The sequence below is a fragment of the Carlito syrichta genome, unplaced genomic scaffold, assembly GCF_000164805.1.
Source record: "Carlito syrichta isolate Samal-C Ts95f unplaced genomic scaffold, Tarsius_syrichta-2.0.1 Scaffold304768, whole genome shotgun sequence".
In the NCBI taxonomy this organism is placed as follows: domain Eukaryota; kingdom Metazoa; phylum Chordata; class Mammalia; order Primates; family Tarsiidae; genus Carlito; species Carlito syrichta.
Window position 1 is genome coordinate 7,633 of NW_007248864.1, and position 11,259 is coordinate 18,891.

Sequence of the window (11,259 nt, forward strand, 5' to 3'; positions counted from 1 at the left end):
TCACCTCAGCCTCCCAAAGGCACGGGATTACAGGCTGAGCCACCGAGCCCAGCTGACAGTGCTTTACTTAAAGATCACTCAGGTTAGGCTCAGTGGCTCAGCCTGTAATCCCAGCACCTTGGGAGGTCGAAGCGAGTGGATTACCTGAGCCTGTGGGTTCGAGACCAGCCTGGGCAACTTGGCGAGACCTCATCTCTATAATAAATCAAACATTAGCTGGATGTGGTAGTGCATGCCTGTGGTTCCGGCTACTTGGAAGGCTGAGGTGGAAGGCTCGCCGGAGCCCAGCAGGTCAACGCTGGGGTGGTTATGAGTATGCCACTGCACTCCAGCCTGGGCAATGGAGTGAGACTCCAACTCAAAAAAAGAAAAAAAAGACCATTCATCTGGCAGAGGGGCTTAAAATATTCAAGGCATGGGTGATAGGGCCTCTGATGTGGGGCACTAGTGGTAAGAATGGGAGTGTGAATAAGGCTTGGGGGCTGATTTGAAGCAGAAGGGGCAAGGAAGCAGAAGTTGGCAAAGGTGATTCTGAGTCTAAAGTCTGCAAAATTATGGAGAAGACTTGTGCCCAACTCCAAACAGATAATCAGGAAGATAACTGATCTGAGATGGTATGGTGTATTAAGTTTTTCATAAACCCTAGCTTTTACAAAAGTGCCCCTCAGAGCTACTGAATGGTACTATGGCCTGAACTGTGTTTCCCCAAAATATATATGTTGAAGACCTACCCCTACCACATGACAATGTTTGGAGAAGAAGCCTTTAGGGGGTGATTAGGTTTAGGTAAAGTCATGAGGGTCTCAACCTCATGATGGGATTTGTGCCTGTTATAGACTGAATTGTGTTGTCCCAAAATTTATCCACTGAAGCTCTAACTTCCAATGTTATGGTATTAGGAAGTGGGATCCTCAGGAGGTAATTAAGTATAGATGAGCTAATGAAGGTGGAGCCCTATGATGGGATTACTGCCCTTATAAGAGGAAAAGGCATCAGAGATCTCTGCCATGTCAGGGAACAGGGAGAAGGTGGTCACCTATAAGCCAGGAAGAGGGCCCTCACCAAAACTCAACCATGCTGGCATTCCAATCACAGACCTTCAGCCTCTAGAACTGTGAGAAATAAACTTCTATTGTTTAAGTCATTCAGTCTATGGTATTTTGTTATGGCAGCCCAAGTAGACTAAGACAAGTAAAATGTATGCAATTTGGACCATCTTTATAAGTACCATTTGGCTAAAGGAAACATTTCTCACAGGCAATTAACAAAAAATTGTATATTCTCACTTATGCCCAAGCAGAAGAACAATAGCTGTTTTAAAATTTGCCATAGTGTCATTAATGTGAGTTATTCATTTTTAAAACTTGTTTAAACATTAGAGATGAGGATACAGATATAGCATATTTGTTAAAAGCATGGGCTCTAGAATGTGATGGACTTGTCTAATTGCTTATTAGCTGTGTGATGTTGAACAAGTCACTTCATCTTGCTGAGTCTCAGTTTCCCTATCTGTAAAAGGAAGAAAATAGGAGTGCCTAACTGGGTTGTTAATGATGATTACATGAGAATAAGCATATAAAGCCCTTAACACTGTTCCTGGAACATAAAATGTGCTCAAGAAATGGAAAATAGTATTGCTTCAGGATCTTTGTTTTCATGCAAGCACAGCTGGTAGCATTCCAAAAAAGGAAATCAATTTGCTTATGGCTGAGGTAAATTCAAGTAATTGGTTTATACAAGGCTGAGCCTTAGCCAATGGAAAGTATAGAAGATACATCTCTGGGCAATGACTTTCCTTAAGACTGTTATGTCCCACAAGTTTTTCCTGAGCAGCTAGTTGAAGGCAGAATTAAAGCAGCCATGTTAACAAGCATTTGGCTCCCTTTGGAGTTCTGGGGCACAAGAATTCACAGAAAATGGCACCCAGAACCTAAAAATGCATGAAAACCTTTATAGAGGCTGATTTCATTACATTCAATTTAAGAAAAAGAAATATTTTTTCTTAGCATAGACCAGGCCAGGATATCAATATTGAATACCAAGACTATAAAAATTTGAAGACTGAGCTATTTTTCTAGTCTCTGGCCATACTACCTGAATGCACCCTATCCCATCTGAACTATTTTTCTAAAACTTGAGAAATGCAGTTTTCTTTTAAGTTAAAGGAGAGGTGGAAAGTGCCAAATAATCATAAGTGGGCCATTAGCTATGTCCTCAGAGAAGATTTTAACTTGTAAGCATAAAACACCTGCAAATAGAAAATGATAAATTACAGAAAATGGAACCTTTTGCATAAGGAACTGTGATTTACATCTGTATTAATGTCTATATATAAGAAATAGATGCATTTTCTTACTTCTTAAGGCTTCTAGTGCTTTTAGGAAATTCATGCAGCAACTTCTTACGATATTCTATCAACAATTCATGTAACCTGTCTTCTTTCCTTTCACTTTCTTCAATGGTTTTTGTGGTGAGTTCCAAGAGCTCGGTGTTGGTTTGGAAAAGGCGGCAGGCATAGCATGTGGATTTGGCTGTCTCCATTTTGTCCCCAGTAAGCACCCAGACTTTCAGGCCTGCTGCATGCAGAGCTTCAATGGTCTCTGCAGCTTGATCTTGTAGCCTGGGAACACAAAAGAAACCTTGTTATCCTCTAAAATTTCTGACAAAAATTCTGCAAAGCAGCTTGTAAAAGAGAATATTTTTATAATTCACAGCAATTCTAGAGTCCTGACACCATATCACAGTTGGCTTTCTTATACAGCCTTTACCCATTTTGAGAGTATTATCTCTGGCACAGGTTTACTTAATAAAGTTAATTTCAAACAACGAGGTTTAGAAAAGTTTGTGATACCTCTTGAAGTAAGTGGTAACCCATGGCAGAATTGAGAATCGTCACTCTAAGCTAAAATGTTCAGATACTCACCAGATATTTGTATTCATGGTCACTTCAGTATTATTTCATTATATGCTATATATCTCACCATACAAATACCTAATACCTAAATAAGCATATAAGAATCAAACACATTCTAATCAGACATTGAGGAGAGTTAGTGAAGTTCCATCCCTGAGGAGCATTAAGAACAGGAACATCAACCATACTGAATGAGAATTTAAGTATCATTCTAAAAAGACAAGGATAGAAAAATGATACTTTCTTTGAATTTCTTTTTTTTTTTTTGAGTTGGAATCTCACTCTGTCGCCCAGACTGGAGTGCAGTGGCCGCTCCTGGCCACCGCAGCCTTGACCTGCTGTGCTCCGGCGATCCTTCCGCCTCAGCCTTCCGAGTAGCCGGAATTACAGGCATGCGCTACCACGCCCAGCTGATTTTTTTATTTATTGTAGAGATGAGGTCTCGCTGCCCAGGTGGGTCTCGAACCCGCGGGTTCAGGCAATCCACTCACCTCAGCCTCCCAAAGGCGTGGGATTACAGGCTGAGCCACCGAGCCCGGCTTGGGCTTCTTTTAGCTTAGAGTAACAGTGAAATTAGACTAAATGAATTTCATTAGAATTTCAATACCTTCCAATGTGGTTGAATATATGTTTGTACCTTTTAAAAATTTATTTAATTTTAATTTTTTTTTTTGAGTTGGAGTCTTACTCCATCGCCCAGGCTGGAGTGTAGTGACACGCTCATGGCCACCCCAGCTTCGACCTGCTGGGCTCTGGTGATCCTTCCGCCTCAGTCTTCCAAGTAGCCAGAACTACAAGTATACATGACCATGACCGACTAATTTGTTTTTGGATTTATTGTAGAGACAAGGTCTCGTCAAGTTGCCCAGGCTGGTCTTGAACCCTCAGGCTCAGGCAATCCACTCGCCTTGGCCTCCCAAAGTGGTGGGATTACAGGCTGAGCCACCAAGCTGGGCTTAATTTTAATTTTAGTCCAGGCTGGACTGCAACTCCTAGGCTCAAGTGATCCTCCCACCTTAGCCAACAGAGTAGCTGAGACTACAGGTGTACATCACTCGGCCCAGATAACTTTTTGTTTGGTGATGTCTCATAATCTGCATTTATAATTTTTAGAAAACTCCAAAATATTAAGAATCTAAAGCTTATTACTTCAAGCAGATCAATGCTGGAGTACTACCAGGGTACAAAATCATGTCTAGAAGAGCTCAGCCTGTACAGTAAAAAGCATATTATTTTAAAGTATGCAAAACATACTCTGGTCTGTTAAAGCAAGTCAGATTAAGATCTCATGCAGTTTACTCTACCTTGAATTTCCTTTCTGCTCATCTCTGTCTCTCAAAATCTTACCCCTTCTTTCAAGCACCAGCTCAAATGATGGCTCTAGCATCCTTCCCTACACATGCCAAGACTATTTCATAGATATCTGTGTAAGTAATTAGATGGCTTAGTAAGTATTCAAAAGACCTTAGTGATAACTGACTCATTCTTCTAAATTACATGTCTTTAACTTAAAAGTCATTCCCACAAACATTTCAAAATTTGGTGTAATTATTCATACTAGCTACAATAAATGAATCTCTAGGCCCATTTAGAAAACAAAGCTAAATCAAAGACTTCAAACCTTGAGAATAAATTACTAATCAGGTAGATCCCAACCAAATGACTGGTAATTAAAATAACAAGAGTATCATTTTCTAGTTACTTGTCTTCCACTGCAGTGGCTCCAATTAAATTCATGTTTGTCTCAATATCATCAAAAACTTTTTCCATTTTTTCTTCTCTGTCTTGTAAAGCCATTTTTGCCTCTATGAGCTGTCGGTTAATTCTTTCATAATCATCTGGAGCAATATTTTTGAAGGCTACACACAGTGTCCGATACCCATCCTAGAAATTAAGTAGAAGATCTGTAGTTATTCTAATAATGATAATAGTACTTGGGAGGAAAAAAGCACACACTCTTTACTCTTGTTTTACCCATATGTACAAAAAAAAATTCTGACACAGTTTTAGCTTTTTTTTTGAGTCAGAGTCTCAATGTTGCTCAGGCTGGAGTGCAGTGGCATGCTCAAGGTCACCACAGCTTCGACCTGCTGGGCTCAGGCGATCCTTCTGCCTCAGCCTTCCAAGTAGCTGGAACCACAAGCATGCGCCGCCACGCCTGGCTAATTTTTTGATTTATTGTAGAGATGAGGTCTTGCCAAGTTGACCAGGCTGGTCTTGAAACCCTGGGCTCAGGCAATCCTCTTGCCTCCCAAAGTGCTGGGATTACAGGCATGAGCCACTGCACCTGGCCACATTTTTAGTTTTAAAAAATGAAAGATTACAAATAAAAGGGTAACATTCATTAGGTTCAGAATGACAAAATAATAGCCCTTTTAAAAAGCATTATTGAAAAGTCTTTAAAGCTGTAAATTCTCACTAAAAACTTGCTCCAGGATAATGTTTTATATTAAAATAAGAAAAATAATATCATTAAATCCTCATATTCAAAAAATAGACCAAATGCAAAAAAATAAGGTAAAATTCATTTCACCAATCATTTAAATAGCAATCCCATAAACATGGTCATTTCCAGCATTTCTCTGTTTCCTTATTTTTTGAGGGGAAGAGTGTAGGCTCACCATTGCATTACGTTCCACATGAACTTTAGTTAACTCAATTTCATGATTTTGTACCCTGGGAAAAACAGCTGAGTCTGCTCCTTTACAAAAGAGAAGTATGTCTCCTAAAATAAAAAAGAAAGCACTCGACTTAGAATTTTAAGATTGGTATTGTGACTTTAATAGCAGATAACTATTAAGATGGCGTCTCCCACCATGTATTTTGAGGCTGTCTTGCAACGTTCACCCAAATGGACTGAGACAGCTCAACGTTTAGTCTGTCAGAAGAATATTCATCACCTCTTTAGGCCATTATGGACACAATTAATAAGTCAGATTTTACCACATGCACCTCTGTTAAAACATACCTCCTCCCAGTAAATCATGGAGGACTAGGCTTGTGCCAAGGAGTTGCACCTGAATTCTTTTTGAAAACGTAGTCATTCATGGCCTAGAGTGCAAATATGGTGCATCTACGGATATCAAAAATCAATCCCAAGCTCAAACAAGCCAAAATCATTTTGAATAAACTATAAAAGTTAGTTTTTAAGACAGTGGTTTGATGGTTTTTACTGGAAATGAGAATAGTTTTGTAGAATACTGGTTCAAGTGCAACTTTAGATTAGTTCATACACCCAGGAAATATTCACACTTGAAGCACTCAGACACTTTATCCTTATAAGGGAAACAGCTGAATTCAACAAATTAAAAAGTGTAGCTCTGAGGTCAATGACCTTTGTAGACCACTTTCCCAGACATTTCACCATTTTCAGTAGAACATATTTGTGGATGTGTAAAAATAAGAACAGTGTTTTAGATGTTGCATTTTTTTCATTTTTCCACACATGCAAAAAGTGTTTTAAAGTCACAAAACAAATCCCATAATGACACACTAAAATCACCAAAAATCAATTTCACTATTTTGCAGTCATACCACAAATTATAAATACAGCAGGTTATGTTTCCCCAAGGGTCTGTGTGTACCCTCCCATTCTCACATTAAAGAATTTAGAACAAATGTAATACTAAATTACTGAAACATACATCAAGGATTTTTTAAAAAAAACAAACCACCTGAGCACACCACACACACATGCATCTGAGAGTCTGCAGATGAAGTAGGAGTGCTCCTCATGGGTCTTGCATAATGTGAGCAGAAGGCAAAACCACTATGGTGCCTCCCAAAGATATGGGACAGCCTGGGATGATGGTTTCCCTGCAAAGGGCAAGCTTTACTCTGTTAAACAAAGAGCCAGACCTCTGGAGTGAAACTGCAATGCCCTTTCCCAGAAGCCTGGCTTTTAGTCATCTCTACCTCACCTGCTTCCAGGGAGTGTACAACAGCAGGGGAACCAGAAAGGCCAGGAAGGGATAACCAGCAACTATCTACACTCAAGGCTTCTACTGCCAGTAATCCCGGATCACACACTATACTGGGCTGTGGCATATAAACATCACTGGTAACTGGTGGGTACCCTGAGACATAAAATTCATTCTTTCAGTTCCTGTCTGAAAACCCAGGGCAGAGAAATACGGTTCTGTTTTCAAGAAAATGCATTATCACACCAGGGGTTCTATCACTGACAATTTGGCAAATTGAACATATGGACTTAAATACATGAAGGCATATACAAAAGCTACTGATTTGCATGACTCTAGCTAATCCTACTCTACTACATGAAATGTTTACCTTTCCTGAAATAGTTGATCAATATATAAGCCTACAAATGAAAAGGGAAAAAGTCCAGTTTTTAAGAGGTGTACCTTCTTGACTCTTCACAATTACACTCATACGTCGGCGGATGGGATCAAAGTTTAAGGTGTGAAGAAGTTCATACCTTTAAGGCAACAGAAATGAGAAAAATAAAATACCTAGACTACAATGAGAAACAGGAACATCTTAAGATATGTAAACATCTTAAATGAACAGGCAGCTCTCCTCTTTGCTAGAAGGCCGCTGGTTGTGTGCACAACTGGTACTTTCCCTTGCATTGGAATTTCTCTGCAAACAGAATAAGCTATCTGAGGACACCAGTGTTGGTTGAGATGTACTTATATATTCTCTTAGTATCTTATTTACACTATAAGAATGACCAAATTGCAATGAAGGACAAAGAGGTGTCCCACCAAGCCATATCTGGAGGAATCTAAAAATGGTCCTAACTCTGCCAATTTATTTCACTAGCATCTATAGAGTGTCTACTTTGTGCCAGGCACATGCTAGGTGCTGGGGAATAGAGGTGAATCTGCCTGAGTCCTTTCCCTGGAAGAGTTCACCATAAGGGAGACAGAAGGTAACGAGATAACTACCTCCCAGTTGTCACATATTGTAACAAAGGCACTCACAGAGGAGATGTAAGAACACAGAAAGGCTTCCTGAAAGAGGACATGCCTGAGCTGAAATTTGCAAGGGGGCCTTGGCACTCTGAGTAGAGGAAAGAGCACATGCAAAGGCACAGCAGCATGATAACACATAGTCCATAAGGGACTTGATATAATTCACCAATGCCTGAAAAACTTGTTAATAGGGGAACAGCAAGAGATGAAGCAAGAAAGGCATTTAGGGGCTGAAAATAGAACATTGTGGGACATTTCAGAAATTTGGGTTTTTATCCTAAGAGCAATTGAAAGCCAACGAAAGGTTTAAACAATGGAATGACACGATGAGATTGATCAGATTTGTGTGTGGATGGCTGAACAATTAATCAATGAACGGATCCGAAGAGTTAAAAGTTAATTATCAGAAACAATGTGAGGGAATACTTTCTTGAAAATAAACAACTTGGATACATGTATTTAACATAAAAATATTTATTATACAGCTTCTTTTAGTGGGATGAGGTCATTTGTTTTGGGGGAGTATGTATGTGTTGGATATCTACATGTAGTGTTTTGTTTGGAGTTGGCCAGGATGGGGACACTGTTGTGGACTGGTTAGAATCTGAATTTTGACAGTCAATCTGAAATCTGACAATGACCCTAGGTCTCTGGCAGTCAGACCAAGAACCTTCCTCTGGGCTTCTGAGCATCCCTCTTCAAAATGGCACATTACCCAAGTGCCTCTACATGTATTACAGGTTTCTAAGACGGGTCTCAAGAGATCCTAGGGGCCAGAATGAAAGTAAGATAAGATAATTACATTTCAAATTCAAATGAAGAAATTCAAATTAATCACAGAACCTAATTAAAATTCACCATTAAGCCAAGGTGGCTTTGTTTGTTGGAGGTTTTTGTGGCAAAAGAGAAAATGTGGAGACATTGCTATATCAGGTTACTTGCCTTGAGGCTGACACCTGAACATCTAGAACAAGACAAAGCTTCTGGTTTACACCAAAGCTGCCATTATTGGTTGAGCTTACAATCCCAGAGTGATTGCTTGGGCACTGGACAGCAGAAGGTTTCATCTATGTTCACTAATTTTTCTTGCAGCATGTGTTAGAGATCTGAAATGACATCTACATTTCAGAAGCACTATAGGCAGACTATTCATTTGGGCTACTGAACCCATATGTAAACCAAACCATAAAATCTGTCATTCATGAAAAATGGCTTCTACTCCAATTACATTTACATAAAATTCTAAATCGGAAGAGTAGAGTCCTGTATTTATAGGGGCATCAGTTTCTGCTGCTCTGCCTGAAGTCATTTAAAGTTGACTGTGGGGTTAGGAAGTGACAAACATCGAACACAGAGCTACTTACTGTTCTATTTCTTTTCTTTGGTTCTCTACTCTCATATGTCCATTCCGATTTCCTAAAAACGTGAACCCGTACCTATCAAAAACAATAAAAAAGACCTTTGTGTATCTCTAAAGAATGATTAATTTCCCTCGCAATGGGGTTACTCATGTTTCTTTATTCTTTTCTTCTCTTTCATATGATCACAACCTATAACTGTGCTTTCTTTTCCTGGATGAGTTGGTAACACAGAGCAAGTCAACATAACCAAGGGAGAGAGGGGCAATTTGTGATTTAAATTCTGCAGCTAACACTCTGTGTGACCTTTTAGCCACTTAATCATCTTGGGCCTTGCGGGTAAAACTGGACTGTCAGTCAAACGATGTCAAAATTGCTGGGAGCACTTCAGAAATACAAGTGTTGTGCAAAAAGTGGACATTTGTATATGACTTGCAAAATATAATATGAACATTCAGACTTCTGGCTGGCATAAATAGCAAGGCAAATTATATCTATGCATCACTATTTTCTTTTTGGCCTTAATTGGTTAGATTTAGGAATTTTTCACAAACTTTTGGATACAGCAGTTATGGCTTTTATTAAGTAATAGGAGATATATACATTTATTAAAGCAAACAGAGAGAAACCAAAATATTAATAACTTCTGTCCTCCTATGATTTCATTTCTCAGGAGAAGTACAAGAAGTGCTTACTTTTTAGCTCCTTTCACTAAAGCTATTTCATCTGGTGAAGAGGAAATATAGGTTAATTCAGCTGATTCTGTAGCTCCATCAACAGTATCATTTGTTTTAATTTCTACAGTGTGACATAAACACAAGGCACGCAGAAAGAGCTCTTCTCGATTCTATGGAACAGCAACAGAAGAATGGCTATTATTTTTACTTTGATCACTTGGTAACTAGGCAATGAACAGAGACAATACATTAGTGAGAGAGAATGTTATAACCGCTAACAAACTAAGTAACAGAAGTTTATACATTCCTAATACTCAAGTGAGTTATATATCCCCCTAGCACCTAACAGAGTTCCTGGTTCTCTGCTAGCATACACTAGGAGCTGTGTTAACTCACTCAGGTTACTGTAGTGTCACCTAAACCAAAGCAATGACTTCTTCATGAACTGAAAGTGTTCATTCAGTATCTAATTCACAATCCAGAAATAGCTAAGGCATAGGGAAGATTCTGGTTAATTTAATACCTAGACACTCCTGGGACTTCAATCATTTGAATAGGCATCTTTCTTGGAGGAGCTTATATTTTAAAAGATAAAGCTCAAAAAATTATGATCACACAGATAAGCAAGCTTTTACCCAAATATCATTTCCCACAATTCTCTCTACTTGTAAATTCTACTCATTTACAAAATCTGGAGGTGTTAGTAAAACAAGAAAGGTGAAGCCAAAAGAACAAACAAATGGCTATTCAAAAGTCTATGGTATGCACCTACTAAAATACTATTTTCTACTCTGCTGGTTAACACATGCATACAGAGATTGATTTCTCAGATAAAATGTCAATGCAAAAAATGTTACCTTATCTGCTTTGTCAAAATATGTTAAAGGCCCGTCAGTTTGAGATAATCCATCAACCTCCTGAGTTACATTTTTATACTTGTGCCCATCTATGCAGCATTCAATGAATTCCATGCTGTTTTCAGTGAGTGTTCCAGTCTTATCTGTAAATACATAATCCACCTAAAACCAAGGACAAAAACGTACATTTTCAGTTTCTTCAGTGTGATTTTTTTAGTTTGCTATAAGGCAAAGTATTTTCACATCCATAGAAAATCACCTCTACTAAGATTTGTCAAATGTTAGGGAATAATAGAGGCAATATTATCAAACAGAAATAAATGAGTATTTTTAAAGACAATGAAACAGTACCACATGTCTAAGGTAGGCCTATTCATATGTAGAAGATTTACAGGAAGAAAAAAATGTGGGGATTTTGCCAAGGAACCCTTCACTTTAACTCTTTAAATTAACTTGTTTTTTTTTTTGAGTTGGAGTCTCACTCTGTCGCCCAGACTGGAGTGCAGTGGCCGCTTC

The 11,259-nt window shown here is 38.8% G+C and overlaps 1 protein-coding gene across 1 annotated transcript in view; it reads right to left on the reverse strand.

Annotated features, from left to right (window-relative positions):
* The window catches only part of ATP11C (ATPase phospholipid transporting 11C), a gene marked incomplete at its 3' end in the record, with an annotated part of 161,985 nt that overhangs the window by 3,936 nt on the left and 146,790 nt on the right, over positions 1–11,259 (reverse strand). The window contains exons 13-19 of the mRNA XM_021713842.1: positions 10,744–10,905; positions 9,905–10,056; positions 9,216–9,287; positions 7,279–7,352; positions 5,536–5,639; positions 4,617–4,798; positions 2,357–2,620 (exon numbers count right to left, since the gene is read on the reverse strand). Of these exons, the coding sequence (XP_021569517.1) occupies positions 2,357–2,620; positions 4,617–4,798; positions 5,536–5,639; positions 7,279–7,352; positions 9,216–9,287; positions 9,905–10,056; positions 10,744–10,905 (1,010 nt within the window). The remainder of the gene's footprint in view (positions 1–2,356; positions 2,621–4,616; positions 4,799–5,535; positions 5,640–7,278; positions 7,353–9,215; positions 9,288–9,904; positions 10,057–10,743; positions 10,906–11,259) is intronic.